General features: G+C 37.8%; 1 protein-coding gene across 8 annotated transcripts in view; it reads right to left on the bottom strand.

Annotated features, from left to right (window-relative positions):
- Nucleotides 1–16,764, bottom strand: part of VEPH1 (ventricular zone expressed PH domain containing 1) — a 241,986-nt gene that overhangs the window by 48,674 nt on the left and 176,548 nt on the right. For 5 of the 8 annotated variants that reach the window (XM_064492319.1, XM_064492312.1, XM_064492309.1 and 2 more), the window contains 2 exons: nucleotides 6,747–6,883; nucleotides 1,285–2,907 (listed from right to left, as the gene is read on the bottom strand). In XM_064492319.1, the coding sequence (XP_064348389.1) occupies nucleotides 2,671–2,907; nucleotides 6,747–6,883 (374 nt within the window). In that variant the 3' untranslated portion in view covers nucleotides 1,285–2,670. Of the gene's footprint in view, nucleotides 1–1,284; nucleotides 2,908–6,406; nucleotides 6,625–6,746; nucleotides 6,884–16,764 lie in introns of those variants that run through there. The other 3 variants (XM_064492326.1, XM_064492329.1, XM_064492324.1) reach the window with 2 other exon arrangements.

The following is a 16,764-nucleotide window of genomic DNA, read 5'->3' on the forward strand; positions in this document are numbered from 1 at the left end:
CTTATGTCTCAGTCCTAGGTGAGGACTTGCTGTTTTGCAAATGGACCATTTTCTCTCTCTCTCCTTTGCCTCTGCAAGGTGATTCCTTCTACTGACCATTTGCTCCTTGTCTGCCCATGGTATTTCCACTAGTTCTTCAAGATGAGCTCATTCTCTAACACCTCCAGGCAACAGTGAGGGAGCCCAAGCTGAGTTCAGAGTCATTTGCAGTGGTGCCTTCTCCTGTGTGTCCTCAGGACCCTGTCCTTCCCTCCATCAAGGCACTTGCCACACAGCATTTCAATTTTTGTTGTACATGCCTGTCTCCTCCACTACACTGTAAGCTCCTTGAAAGGAGGAGCTGTATTTATTTTTGTATCTCCAGGCCAACCATAGTACCTGTTGTTTGGTAGTTGTTCCATAAATTGCTGTGGAATAAAGGAGTTTTAATCATTTTCCTTCACTTCTGGAAACTTTGCTCAAGCAAAGTTATTTTTCCTCTTTCTGTATTTTAAACTTCTTTCCCTTGAGTCTAATGCATCTTTAAGTCAAACAACAAAAACACTTTCTCCATTTTAGCCCCACGTTGTTGAAAGGAGAGTCCAATCATTGCTTTAAACCCTTAACTTCCTGTTGATTTTTCAACTCACTGAAATTTGACTTTCACCTCATCACTCCAATGAAATTTGCTCTTGCCAGTGACACCAACGGTGCTGCAAAAGTCATTCTTTTCTTAGCTGCAGAAGTCATTCTTTATCCTTAAGCGACTACTTTTCAGGATTTCACATTGCTGATCTCTCCCTTTCCCTTGAAAATCTTGGCTTTTATGACATAATTTCCCTTGGTTTATAACATCTCTGAACACTAATCAGCCAGTCCAGCCTCCTTTGCTTAAATGTTGGGTGTCCCGACAAAGCCCTTAATAAGTCTGTTGTTTTCTTCTTCCTGAGTGATTTCATCTAATTCCACAATTTCAGTCACCATCTATGTACATGAGCCCAAATTTTGACCTCTCAAAGTCTATTTCCAACTTATAGTAACTTCTATGACTCAATACTCTCACACTTTACATTAAAACTTAAAAGTGAATTGTTTCAAACTTGGCCTCTTTTATATCTCCTATCTTTGTGAGTCAGCAGTAAAGTCAGGGTAGAATTAAGGACATTGACTAATTACAGTCCTTCTCCAGGTTTCTATATTAGACTATGTTTAATAAATTTCAAGGAAAAAAAATTAACCTTTATGTGAATTACAAGTTAGCTTTTGGATTAGTTATCTATTGTTACATAAGAAATTATCACACACTTAGCAGCTTAAAACAGCATGTATTTATTATCTCAAAGTTTCCGTGGGTCAGGAGTCCAAGCATAGCTTAGCTGGGTCCTCCGTTCAGAGTGTCGCAAAGCTACAATCAAGGTGCGGCTGGGGCTAGGCTCTTATTTGAGTCTCAGGATTCCCTTTCAAGCTCACTGCTTGTGGCAAAATTCATTTCCTTGAAGCTGTAGAACTCATGGCAGCTTATTAAAGGCCAGTGGGAGAGAGTCTCTGACTTGTTCACCCTCTTTCCAAGGGCTCAGTTGATTACATCAGACCCACACAGGCTCATTTCCTCTCAATTAACTCAAAGTCAGCTGGTTAAGGACCTTAATTACATCTGCAAAATTTCTTCACCATTGCCATGTAGTGTAACACACTCATGGGAGAGACTATCCTATCCCTTTTGCCACATTCTATTAGTCAAAAGCAAGTTACAGGTCCCACCACATTCAGGAGGAGGAAGTTACACTACGGTCATTGGGAGTTATTGGGAGTCATCCTAGAATTCTGCCTACCACAGCTTAATTTTTTTAAAAAATTATGGGTCATGGCAAAAAACAGTAAATGTTTGTAATTTGGAGGTATTAAAATGTTGAATACAAAGAAGAAAAGTATAGAACTTAAAAATCTCAAAGTAATGGAATCAGCACATATTTTGAAGATGGAGAAAATGGTTTTCTACACTTATTTAAGCTCACACTTACTGCCTTGGGCAGGAGATACTTCCAAGTATCTAAACTTTAAATCATATTATATGAACCTGAAAGGAATACTCAAATACTCAAATAAGGAGTTCTAAAGGACAGACGCTTAATTACATAATTGGCTTAATGAGAACCATTTTACCACATGTTATTCTCATTGGTATTAGGAGAGGATAAATGTAATTATTTATCTGTCAGAAGGTGGTTTTCCTCAGTGTCCATCAATTTGACTTTTCCTTGTAGGGTTTTGTTTTTGTTTTTGTTTCTTCTCTTTTAATAGTTTTGACAGACCGTTTTTCATCAGAAGTACCTAATCTTTCCTCAGGAGAGGCAGTTCGGATACCTTTTAAAGCTGTTTCCTTACAATGTACAATGACATATCTACAGAAGTTTCTAGATCCCTACCCTCCTGTTTCTGGTTCCATACCACCTGTAGCTCCTTTTCCAGTATGCCTCTCACAGATGTTCTGCAGTTAACGCAAGTGCCATTAGGATCTGAAACGTACTCAGGGTCCTGTTACTTTTAGGTCCTGCTTCCTGGGGAAAACTCTCCCACTGGTAATGAGTAAAGAACAGCATGACGTGGTGAATGAATCTCTTTTCCGTGACATTGGCAGTGATAGTGCAATGCCCACTGTATACAACTGGTGTGAGATCGGCTTGTAAATCCCTACAGATATGTGGTTACTTCCCTACTTTCTCTCTCTTTTGCTTGGGCGACTGCCACGTTGATACATTGGAGCCACTCTTCTGCATTCTTCTCATCCTTGGCCTTGAACACATAGGTTTTATTGTCTGTGAAGATTTCAAAAGCCCGAGGGAGAGAGCGGTCCCTGCGTTTCTTGGCCACAACTTTCACACTCTGTACTTTGCTGAGTTCTATTGGGGAGTCATCAGGGTCGTCTTTCTGAAATGTATGGGAAGGAAAGAACATGAGCTGGCTCCCAGAGGATGGAAGATCTCCTCAAGAATTTTCCAAGGCGATCAGAACCCTTTCACTTCAGGTGGCTTAAGATCTTTGTTATTTTGGGTGCTAAGCCTCAAAGAGTCATTAGAACAACTGAAGGAGTGAGCAAATGGCCTTTTGTTGTAGTACTGGAAGTTGGAACAAAATAGCCAATTTATAGAAAATTATTACACAGTAGGACCGGAAAAAATACATAATTCATATTTCTTTGATTTTATGTCATTTTCCACTGATATTAACACTGTATTAATAGAGCAAAATGCAGCACTACAATTTGGGGTACAATTAACTCAGAATTTGAGATAATTTTGGAGGCTTGAAATTGAATTTTCCTTTGTGTTACCTCTGAGAAAAAGGTATTAATTGAATAAACAATGCTCCAATGTTTGAGTAGATCAAACTGTTTTTGAAATTCTCTGGAGGTATGGAAGCATGATTTGTCTACAAACATTAAGGGAAGGAATATTTGATGATGTTACATTTTCTTTGCATTAAGGCAGATGCTGAAGGATCTCTGTAACACCAGGGTCATCGTGATGGGATTGCATGAATATTTTTAAGGAATTCAGATTCTTCTTTAAAGAAAGTTCATGTCTTTTACAGCCCTGAGTCCACTTTGTCTACTGGAGACAATGTACCTGTGGTTGAGAATCTTGCCGACTCTCTCTTCCCGCTTCCCCTTTCACAATAATCTTTCTCTCAATTTGCAATGGAAAGACATCTTTTTCACTCATCTCAAACTTTCTATGGTGTATTATCCAACTTGGAAAAATCTCAGGAGCATCAAACAAAAAGAGCAATTCAAAATATTGATGTCAGGGAAGTGTCCTTCAACCAAGGCATTTCTAATTACATGACACTTTTTAATGTTTAATAGCTATTTACTACATTTGGTACTACACTTATGGCTTCTCATAAGTATAAAATTTATCACTCATAAGTGATATAATTTTAAAAAGTTAGTAATAAAAAATCTTAACACTTAGAGACTGATGGTCACAAGAAAGTAAAATCATTACATTTCAGCACATATACATGGTTTTACTGCAGTGAAAAATGATAGGGTGATCAGGATGAAATGCTATGGGAATGTTAGAACAAAAATATAATTTCAAAGAAAAAAACAATGTAAACACTTCCACTAAAAAGAGATAATTTATCTATTTTTTGAAATGAATGGCGTTAGGTGCCAAATTGCTATGGTATTTTTTTCTATTGGTTACATTTAAAGGAGAGATGTGCCTTTTAAATATTAAAATGACAATATTTACAATTCAAGAGAAACTACAGTCTGTGCAACTGTTTAAAATTACGATAAAAGTGTTCTTGCAACTTAAAATGCCGTAAGGTATTATACAGATTGTGCAAAATTCTTTCAGGATAAAATTTGAAGTTATCTGTACTAGATAATACTTTGTGAGCTTAATTTGGTTTATAGAAAGTATCTGACACTTATAAAATTGTATTTTTTGAATTAGCTTATAGTATAGAAATTGATACATGTAGGAACTGAACAAGAGAAACATGTTACTAGTGGACAGTGAATCAACTAAGAAACAGACAGGAAGTCTAAGGATACTGTTGCCTAGCTGTTAGGTGGAGATTAATACCTTAAGAATGCAAAAGTGAAAAATAACATGATAATCTTTTAGTTCTTATTCTAAAATGCACATTTCTTCTCATTTACAGGAAAGGCCCTTTATGACGTGGCTGAAGATTCAGCTGGACTGCTGACCACTGCAAAGTTACTGTGTCCCTGGGGATGAGAGGGATTTTGCTATGGTCTTCATGCTATATTATATTTCCCAATTCTTGAGCCAAAATGTCCTGTCAAATTTCTGGAATGTCAGACCATTATTTCCTGATAAAGACGTTAAACAAATTAGCCAATTCTCTAAACTTTATTAAAAAGCTCCGAATCAAGAAGTATAAAGGTCATTATTGGAGTTCAGGAAAACCACTCTATGCACTAGCTCTTCTTTGTCTCAAGGGAGCAAAAAAATCACTACATCTTAACTTTTGATTTCTTTAATAAAAAGAGGAGATTAAAATAGTTATTTAAATGCATTAAAAATGCCATTTCAACGTGAATCTATGCTAAAAAAAGTTTCCTTAAACCTCCAATAACTGTCAAAATTGAACACACCATCATACTTCCTGTTCAAAAAGACCTCAGCTACAGAAAAGTGTATTATATTTTATAAAACATGCAGATGAAGAAAGTAATATGAGTTCAAATCGGGTGTCACCAAAACGTTTTTTTTTTTTTCACATTCAAAAAGTTAATGTGAAGTCTTATTAACGAAAAGAGCATTGATCAGAATTTGTCATAATTCAGATAATACTATACTTAATGCCTGTTGTGTAATAAGTTCAAACAAATTTTGTAATGAGCACTTGAAAGATGTAGTGCCTGTGCACTTAGTGAATTGTAATTTTTAAGTAATTTAACCTTCTCATTTATTTTTATTTATTTATTTTTTAACCTTCTCATTTATTAATTCAGACACAGTTTGACTTGCCACTGACCCTGCATTTTAAGTTTACATAAGAAGTAGGGCAGTGTACTCATTTGAGGACATTCTTTGGTGTCACACTGCCTGAGCCTGACTTCAGTTTTACCCCTTCTCACCTTTTTAAAAAAAATAAAGATATGTTCCATAAAAGAGTTTGGCAGTCAAAGAAAAGCATCACACTTCCTAAAAACACAAGCATTCTTCTTCCCCTAGTCTACAGAGAAAATTGCAAAAAATAAGGAAAAACAAAACCAACATCAGCAACAAACACCCACCAGTATACACCACATTAGCATGTATACTTCAGCAAGTAAGTGAAGGCAGCACTCCATCCCTGAATGATGACTCTTTCCTTGAACAAGCCAATCCGTCTCTTTGGGCCTCAGTTTCTCCGTGTATAAGATGGCAATAACAAAAGTGCTGACCTCAAAGGATTATTCTGAGGATTGTTGGAGGCAATCCAGCGTGGCATGTGGTAAGCACTGATAAGCTATTATTATTATATCTCAAAATGGCCAAGAAATAGGTCAAGACTTCATGCTCCCTGATCCTCAATGAAGAGAATTTAATGATAAATAAAACTGATGTGAAAAGAAAGGGATAACTTTGTATAGTTGATTGGAATAGAATGCTTTTTCAGACGATTCCCTCTGAAAATTCAGAATACAGATATTTACTGAGCATCCTACTTCAGATTGAAAATCATATGAAATGAATATGTATTAATTCCCTGAGAATTCTGTTCTATTCATTAACTGACTATTAAATGAATGAAAGATAGTAATATTTTTCTCTAATCAGAATTGAACTTGGTATAAAGTACTTAAAATGAATCAGCCTTTGTTTCTTCCTCCCTCCCTACTGTCCCCCTTCCTCACGCCCCCACCTCCAAATATAACCTCTAGTTATAAAAGAAGTCAGAGTCAACATCATAAGCCACACATTTATGTAGGCAATCCACAAGGAAACAGAAGGCACCGCGTTCAAGTTGAGATCCCCTGGTAGACCCTCTACAGTTCGTCTTCTAAAACTTAAGTCAACAAAAAAACCCTCCCATAATAAACTGAAGAGGGACAGTGAACCAACTAATGTAGGAATGAACAGAATAGACAGTCAAAGGGGCATATGTAATAAAATGACCCTGTAAAATTGTAAAATGGAGAAGAAATAATTATTGGTATTTTGACTCAAGGCAAAATGCCTAGCTGGTTGGCAGAGATCAAGACCTTAAAAACCAAGTGTAAAGGTGGCAAAGGGACTTACAGACTTTCCTTTTTGAAACAGAAGTTGATTTCCAGCCAGTGTAAAATAACGGGTTTTCCACCTTTTGATGAACTTCCATCTGACTTGCTTCTCTTTAAGTTTTCCTTCTATGAGAGGCTGGCCATCTTGATTTACAACTGTTGAAGGTAACAGAACAATCAGCCATTTATTTTCCATTATTTATTTGGCAAGTGATCAAAAGTCAGAATTATACAGTGAACCAGAACCAAGTAAATATATTTGGAAAGTGGGCTAATAAATGATGAATTTGGTTAACCTTTCCCCCCTTTTCCCTGAAAGAATGCACAATTTAGATACGATAATGAGAAAGTGTTGAAAGCCCTTACTCAGATTCGCGAAAGGAATATAGTTCACAAAAAGAGCATCTGGTTAGCAATTTTTAAGGTTCAAGCTTTCTGTGCTTCCTAAATCCTTCGTTTCATTGTATTCTTCCTGCATGAACTGCTTAGAAATACAGCTTTATAATCACAAACCAAGAATATTTAGCTATTTGGCAGCAAGAGTCAATGTAGTGTTCCAAAAGATGTGTTTGTCTGAATCCTCAACAGCTGCAAAGGCAAATTTACTCAACTCTTCTGAACATATTTCCACTGCCTGGAACACACTTTACCTCCACTCTCTATATTCGAATCTTCAGTTAGTCAAAAACCAATCATCTTATGTTTCAACTCAAACATTGCTTCCTCTGGGAGATCTTCCCCAAACCCAGACCCAAGTGAGTCAGCCTGCTATATGTTCTCATAGCACTCAGAGTGTTTCTTTATCAGGCATCATCATTGGCAGGTGGTTATTGGCTTTTACCTCATTAATGTCTTTCTTTCCCATTCAACAGAAAGCTCTTTTTTTGTTCACTGTTGTTACACCAGGCATCTAACATAGTGCCTGGCAAATAGTACATAGTCTATACATATTTGTGGAATGAATGGATTCATTTAACATTGAAGTAGCATGTGTATGATTACACATTACCAGAGAATTCGATGATCCATTATGATGACAGAAGTTTAGATGTTGAACTGAAGAATTTCATTTGTTTTACCAACTCCACAAGATTCACTCTTCAAATTCACGTGAAAGCATCTGATTTCAGGGTGGTATGACAAAACTTACTTATATACATTTATGTTCAATTTTCAGAGCACCTTGGAAGTGATGAAAGTTGTTCTATCACTGTGTAATCTGGACATCACCTCTTTGACCACATGACACAACTTATCCTTCCCATCCTACCATCTTTTTAAATATAAGTCAAATAACTGATGATTTCTAATGTAGGTCAAATAGACAGAGGGTTTGCCCACCTTGACAGCACTGTCAGGTTAAGAATGATGAAATGTATAGTTTTTATAAACAAAGTTCTATTAAAGTTAACTTGGTGTTTTTCCTTTCTTGTCTGATGACTAGTTAGTTGGATGGTCCATTGTCAATCCTGAATTAAGGCTAATAACTGGAACAACACATGAAATATATTGTCAGATAGGGATAGGGTTATGATGAAGAGACAATAGGGAGTGAGTGACTTGGGGGTTGGTGCACAAGCATGTAAGTGGTCAGGAAAGAGCATGGACATTCGAGGTGACATCTGAACTGAGGTATCAGTGATGAGAAGTGTCTCTATTTTCTGGGACACTTCATGGTGGCTTGGATGATGCATAGTAGAGGGCAGGGAAAGCGGAAACTTAAGAATCATTGACAATCAGTTTGAAGAAAATTATCTCAGTGTTCAGCTTTGATTTACTAGGAGTCATCTGATGTAGACCTTTCTTAAAGCTAGTTGCTCTTTGTAAAATTAAATTTGCCATCAACACAGTGCTTGCTTTCTTTGTGTGGCAGCTAAATACATGGGACACCATGTCTTCCCCAAGTGCTATTCAACCTAGAGGACAGGGAAAGTTTGCTCACAGTGTGCTCCCAGTGTTGGCCTAGGCCAGGGTTTCCATGAATGACTACTAACACATGCTGTTGAGTTATGAAGGGCGCAGCAGCCAGTCTGGGAAGAGGAGGGGAAGAACCAAGAGGAGATGGAAGAGAAAACAAACAAACTAACTAAAAAAACCAAGGAAATACCCAAGCCAAATTTTTTTTCTAAAACATCCATTTCCCATGCTTTTGAATTAGAAAAAAACCTGCTAATCTAATTGTAATGTTCAAAGATTTTTTGAGTAAGATTTCAGAAGAGTTAGATTTGATTTAACTACTATTTTCTGACTATCAAAGAGGAAACAATAATAGCTCCTACCTATCAGCTTTACAAAGCTGTTGAGAGATGAAAAATCAAAATAAAGAAATTAATCTTAGGACACTATGTCAGTAGCAAAGAACTCCCCCACCCTCTGCTCCCTATTCTCATTAAAGAATTTACTTCACCAACTGTAACCATATTGCTTTCTTGCCTTGGTTTTAGTGGTAAGGTGATTTAATATAACTCAATGTTATTTAGTAACAGTATGCTTTTTTCCAGTCTTAGTTTTTCATATTTACTCAAAGAAACATTTGAAATAGTCATGATATCTGAGTTGATTTGAAATCATGATTGGTTTAAGTAATATTTAAGTACATAGATCCTTCTGGATCTGACATAGAGAATTAGTTACAAGTTCTTCTAAATGTAGATCCGAATCTCCTCAAGGCAGGACCAAATGTTTCACCTGAAGTGTATGTGACAAAAGTCATATTTGACCAAATAGCTAAAGGAATTGTTTGAGACATGGAGTGGCTGGGATAGCATACCCACAGACCCCTATGCCCATAACAACCGTGAGAGACTCCAGACAGAATGACAGGCTTACTTGAGAAAGAAAGGATGAAGAACGGTGGAGAAATGCTGCTAAGTAAAGACTTTTCATTGTAGTCCAGGGAAAGTGGGTCCCAGGGGAAAAGCCCATGGAAAGGGTTTTAGGAAGGAATGTTAGCAGCACTTTAAACTAGCTGCATGTTAGGGCCCCAATTTAGGCATCACAGTTAGCTTCAAATAATTCGTAAACATCAGGCTACTTGTAGCCATAAGATTGACTTTAAAATAGTTTCAAAAGGCAAAAAAAGAAAGACTTAAATTTTTTTTTCCAGCGGCTATTCCATGTTCAAAAAACAATTTCTTATAATTATGTCTAGCATATGCGTGACCCGCCATGTATCCTTTTAATAGGTCTGTTGCCCATAGCATGTCCTTGTAAGCAATAATTCTCATACGGTATCACGATCTCTTGATGGTCAATCAGGGAACTAATTCTTTTTAAGGATGATCATATTTCACTCGAGAAATAACATGTGTTATGAGACTATGAGGGAATAATCATGCGCATATAGGGTATTTAAATATTTTCTCACTTGCCAGTTAACACATTATTTCATTCACAGAACCACAATTTGGCTAAGACATTCTCTACTGACCTGAATCTGTTCCTTTTTAAAATTATCAGTTGGCTGAAAAAACTATGGAATATTAAACTGAATTCTCTAGTGCAACTGGAACCCAAACTATTACCATAGTTCTTCTGAAGCCCCATTAGAAAGGATTTTTATCAACTTAAAAGTCTTTTGGAATGCTAATACAAATGTTTATACATTAATTGTATTCCTTTTTGTGCACCAAAAGTTGAAAAGATTTTATGTTGATAAAAGATGAAATTTGAAGGTGTTGGTCTTAACATAAAGTTGGTGAATTAAGAGTGAAATAATATCAGATACAGATACCTTAAACCAATAAAGAATACTCCTCTGTTAATCTACCAACCATATCCAATCCAACACATACTTTTGAGCACAAATAAGGTGCAAGGCACTGTGTTTACATCTGAGGGAGTCACAAAGCCCAACTCAGATGGAACTTGAATATCATCTTGTGGGGAGATAAAGCATTTTACAAATTCTACAACTCAATATAAAGTTTGGCAAGTGCCACCAGAGAAGTAAAAGCCAAGATTACAGAACTCAAAGAAAGGAAATTCTACTTCTAACTGGGAGAGGATGACACGAAACCTGGGCTCCCACTGAAGAAGGGAGAAAGGATCTTCTAGGAAGAGTGCAGAGAAGGCCTGAGGTAACAAGAAGGACATGTGAGGGAAGGCACATGAAAAGAAAAACACTTAAAGAAGCTGGAAGAATCAACAAACTCAGAAGCAAGTTCATAAAGCTGTTGCTTTGATCAAAGTCATGGGCTGAAGATGGAGGGTCTGCAGGAAATTCAAGATTTTTTGGTGTAAGATCCCAATTATCAAACAGTCATGGGAGGTCATATTGGACTTCATTTGAGAAGTATTCTGCAAACCAGAAATAGACTCATGAACACAGAAAACAAACTATGGTTACCAAAGGGAAAAGTAGGGGAGAGAGATAAATTAGGAGTTTGGGATTAACAGATACACACTATTATATATAAAATAGATAAACAACAAGGATCTAATATATAGCACAGGGAACTATATTCAAAATCTTGTAATAAGCTATAATGGAAAAGAATCTGAAAATATACATATATATGTATAATATATATATATCTGAATCACTTTGCTGTGCACCTGAAGCTAACATTGTAAATCAACTATACTTCAATAAAAAATAAAATAAAATAAAACTCTTCTGAAGCCCCATTAGAAAGGACTTTGCTTTTCTTAAGGACTAAGGAGAGGGGTAGAGCCTGTGAAGGTCTAGCAGCACAGGCATGAAGCCTCATGGACCCAAGATGGGACCAGCTATGGATCAGGCATGGTCCTGGCAGGAAACAGAGGGCAGATCAAGCTGGGTAATTGAAAGGAGTTAATAAAGGGGCTGTTACACAGATATGGGAAAGGAGTAGGAAAAGCACTATAGTACTCTGAAGCCAGGAACCATGGGGAGGCATAACATCCCTCTCTGGTTGGAAAGGAAAGAAGAGAGAAGAGTTAGGACCCAGAGGGAGACCTGTATGCAGAGTGCTGCTTGACAGGACCTGTGGACTTGGGCGAGGACAGTCAACCTGAAGTAATCAAGCAGGGAGGGAATTGGGAATAAGCAAGCCAGCCTCACTCTGCTCCCTCCCTCTGATCTCTCCTGCCAGAATGTACCTGAAAGTCAGCGGTAAGGAGATTGGAACACCCTGGAGTGACACCCATTCTATACTGGGTGTAGGAAGCAGGAAAGCTTCCTGGAGTAGACGTCTGAGCTGAATTCTGAAGGGCAAGGAGTAGTGATGAAGGTGAAGGGAGGAAGCGTATTCTGAAAAATAAAATCACATGCAAAGGGCTGAGGCTGAGAGAGGGGGCATGAAATGCATTCTAGGAACTGTCACTAATTCTATGTGATGAAAATCTGGTGGGACTTGGAGAGGAAGAAATGAGTGTGAGATTCAAGGAGAGACCAATCCAAAAGACCTTTGGCATCATGCAAAGTGGAAGCTAATGCTTTGTAATGTAACATAATGTAAACTAATTTCTGTAGTCATACAACTCCTCTTATCTCAAGAGCACAAGTTCAATAATTCAAGGTCTCCAACTTGTTTTAAGATTTGTTGCAATTGTGAATATATCTGTAGCCAATTATAATTTAAACATAGTGTGTTGAATGCCATGTTTACTCCTTACTATGATGAATCATACAGGGCTGTACCAAAGACTTTCTCTGGTATAGGCCTATAGTTAATGGGACAGGGCAATGACTTTGGAGCCAGACCTCAGCTGAAGTCCAGAATCTGCTACATAACAGCTGACTGATCTTGTGCAAATTATTTAACTTCACTAAGCTTCAGTTTTCTCCTCTTTAGAGTTGTCATGCTTCACAACAGGGCCGCTATGAATGGTTATGCAGCTTGTTCACTGGATAAGAGCACTTAGCCAAGGGGTGAGTATGGGCTGAAATTCAGCCTGAATTTTGCTGTTTAAGTCATACATCCCCAAATGGACATCATAAAGGCACCCAAAAATGCTGTAAGGGTTAACAGTGGCCTTACTTAACTAAGTCTTGGTACATACTAAGGGATCAACAAATAGTAGCTACTATCATTACATTCATGACCATGATCATGAACATAAAATCATCATCATCTTTTACAGTGATGATGAACAGGTGTTTTGTTTTTTTTTTAAATAAATACCATATCCTAATGGCTTTAGGATAAAACCAGTCTCCCTCCCTCCAATTAAGATTATAATGGAACTTGTATGGAAGTGTTAGGAATAGAGAGAGAATTCAGAGTAGGATGGGAAATCCTTTTAAGGTTCAAGGACTGCCAGCTTTGAACTTGAGATGTGACAGGCAATTCAAAGAGTCCCAAAAGGGAGGTGAACTCTTCTGTTTTTGAGTGATCGATCCATTTATTCACCAAGACTGCCATTTTCAAGCAAATCCAATAATGGATTGGGCTGCCTTGGGAGAGTTTTCCACATCATTGGTGGTTGCTCTCTTTTCTTCCAGACGTTCTGTTTGTTCTTAGGACAGAAGATGGTGACTTCTATCTCTGCCCATAACTACTATTCACACTGTACACCGACTTCCATCCAGACTCAAAAATTCCTTATACTGTGTGCTTTTTGGCTTATGCAACTTTTTTCTTGAAAGTATTGCACTGTGCACAAATAATTATGACTGTCATGAATATAATTTGTGATATTTGATTTCTTAGATATTCTTTCCTGATTATTAAAGACAAATACCTTCAACAGAAAGCATTTTCTGGAAGAAAAATGTAAATCTCAGATATATAGTTTTAAAATAAGAACTGAGGAAAAGTATGTCTTTTAAAAAAATTTCCCTTGAAATCACTGCTTCTGGGAACCACACCTCCTACAGAGTCTGTAGGGAATTTCTTTGTATGTATTGAGAGTCTCAAATTTACTTCAATTCCCTTCCATGGTTTTACTGATTTTCGTGTGTGTGTGCTGGTTCTAATAAAGCCAACTCTGATTACAGAGGAAATGCTTAAAGAAATATTAAGTGAGGAGGAGCCATATTTAGTGGCCTGTCTGTGGTTTCTGAAATCATTAAGGATTGTAATGAATGGCATGTTTCATATGAATATCCAGGCAGTGTTTGGGGGGGGGGGGTCATATTTCCCTATCAGTAGTGAATAAACAATAAGGCATAATCCAGCATTGATTTTGCAACATCTCATAAGATGTGTGGGGTCTAAAATAGGACAAATTCAATTTGACAGCTGCCCTTTAAGGATACTTTGATGTGTGACTGAAATGGCTTCCTTTCTCAATAATTTCACATCCATCAAAACACAGTCTGCTTTCTAGGCTTCTTTATTAATTGTTGAAATAGTGATCTAAAAAAAGCCTCAGAACTATTATTTTATAAGCCTGTAGAGCAATGTTTTCCAACTGTGTTCTGAGGGCCACCTACATTGAAATCACTTGCTGGCTTGTTAAAATGCACATTCTAGGGCACCACCCCAAACCTAATGAATCATAATTTTGGGGTAGGGTGAGGGGCCCTGCATTTTTAACAGGACACCCAGGTGATTCTAATTTAGCTCAAAAACTTCTAGGAAATGATAATAGCTTCATGTTAGATGACAGTACTAGGTCATATAATATCCAAGATAGTAAAACTATAAAAGCAATAGTGGGAAGAAAATTGTCATGACCTTTCTATAAAATTCAAGACTAGGACAGCAGTATAAGATCATATGTGTGTCCTTGGCTTAAGTTAACAGAGTTGTAGAAAAAAATGCTCAGAATCAGTGTTTGTGGGATTTGGCTCAGTTATTGTTTCATCAGTGAAACAAAAGTTCTAAGGTCACTTGGCAAGAAGGTAACCTGTTTAGTAGTTCTGAGCAGTAAGTATGGTCACCTTTGTGCCTTTATGGGAAGCTATCAAAGAGGACTGGCCCAGACTTGCCCACTAATGAGTGATAGGGACCCGTGGGAAAAGAGAAGAAATGGTGGAAAGGAATGGAGAGAACTGCTCAGTCTTAGACTTGAACTTTAAATAAGAAAGGGGTCCACACTCATTTCCCATGTTGTCATCCCATTAATATGATCTCATGGGTAGGTACTGTGGGCAACATCTGGCTATAGGGTTTTAGATAGTTTTAAAAGTCGAGTGCTTTCCCACACTGCCTGAACATTGTAGAAGTTTCCTTAAATGAGGAAAAACAGATCTGACATCCTTGTACCAGATCTGTGATAAGGAGGGTCATCTTGTCTGGGCTGTACAAGTTGAGCTCGTGTTAGCCATTGTTCCACCTGCACAGACATCCTTGGTATTTAAGAGTATTCCAACGTGTGTCTACACTGCGTTTGTGGAATTATTTAACACAAGTTCCGTCTGTTGTGGTTCAATGCTTGGCCTCAAACCTTTTGCCAATAAATACAAGTTTTACAGTGTCTGCATTGGAAGCTTATCTATAACATATACATCATGACATTTGACATACATACATACACACACACAATGCCTCATTCTCTGTTAAATAAAATGATCTCTCATAGTACTTTTGAAAAGAACTTATTTAAGAAACTACTGTTTACGTGAAGAATAATTTGGCACAAAAGGCACACCGCAAATGCCACCATTTGAATACTTTTTTTCTCTTAAAATGAATCACTGTGAATTCATTAATTTGTTTTTTTGTCATCACTTGCTTAAGAAAAATTTTGCTAAAAATTTTCTGAGAAGATACAGAATTGGTTGTTCACTTATTTGGTAAATATGTATTGAGTATCTATTGTGTGCTATGGATTGAGGATAGATGGATGAGAGGTGTTCCCTCCAAAGAAATAGTTTACTGGAGGAAACAGACATGAATCAAATATTCACACACAACCCCCCCCCTTAAGAACCCAAAACAACAACAAAAAACAAGATGACAGGTGTAACAAATGTTATAAGGAGAGGTCCGAAGTCCTTTGAGGACCTTAGCATCAGTCAGGAGGTTATAGAAAGCTTCCCTGAGGCAGTGAATCTGAGTTATAATAGGAAGGCTAAGATCTACATTAATGAGGTGATCGGAAAAGGGCACCCCTAGCAGAAGAACAGCAGATACAAAAGCCTGGTGGCAGGAAGAAGTGTGGTGAGTATAGGAAACTGAAAAGAGGTCCTTCTGGCCAGAGCAGAGAGGAGCAGACAGTATGGGGTACAAGAGGAGGCTGAAGAGGCTGGGAGAGATCATTGCATGTGAGGCTGTCAGGAGTATGATGTGGAGTTTGGGGAGCCACTGTATGGTTTTTTGCAGGGGGTGGTCCCATCAGATTTGTGCTTTGAAGAGGACATTCTGGCTGCAGATCTCTGAGGGAGATCTGAAGGTCCAAGTAGCTGAGTCAGGAGACTATTGCCATTATTTTAGGTAAGAAGTGATGGTAGTTTGCTCTAGGGTGATGGAGGGAGGTAGACAGAGTTGAGAGTAATTGAGAAGGTAAAATCCAGAATACTAGATGAGAGATTAGATAGGCGTGAGGGAGAGGACATTCATTCTGAGTTGATGAAACAGAATGAATGATGATGTATTTATTGAGATGGGGAATGCTGGAAGAAAATCAAATGTTTTTAGGGGCAAGGGTGGGGCATTTACGAGTTTTAATTTAAATAAACTGAGTTTGAGATGACTTTTTTAAAAAAAGTCGTAAGTTGCCAATAGCACTTTATTTTTTCTCTTCAACATCTTGTTCTGCAGTTGAGATGCCTTTGAAGCACCAAGCAGGTGATGGGAGAAGTAAATCTAGAGTTCAGAGGAGGAGCCTGGACTGCAGATACACATTTGGGAGTTGTCTCATGGAAGCGGTTATGGAAGCTGTGGAACCAGTGGAGACTGACCAGGGAGAGAGTTAGAGTGAGGGGAAGTGAGATGCTCTAACAATGAAGAGCTGGATAGAGAAAGGTGGGCCTGGAAAGGAGGCTGAGAAGGAGCACTAAGAGTAGGAGGGAGAGCAGAGGAGTGATTTGTCATGGAAGCTAAAGGCAGAAATGTTTGAAGGAGGAGCAACTGGCCAACAGAATTGAATGCTGCTAAAAGGCAAGTGACACAAGAACTGAAATATACCCAGTACCTGGGACCTGCACGACCTTAATGACCACAGAC

The sequence above is a fragment of the Camelus dromedarius genome, chromosome 2 (assembly GCF_036321535.1).
Source record: "Camelus dromedarius isolate mCamDro1 chromosome 2, mCamDro1.pat, whole genome shotgun sequence".
NCBI classification, from domain to species: Eukaryota; Metazoa; Chordata; class Mammalia; order Artiodactyla; family Camelidae; genus Camelus; species Camelus dromedarius.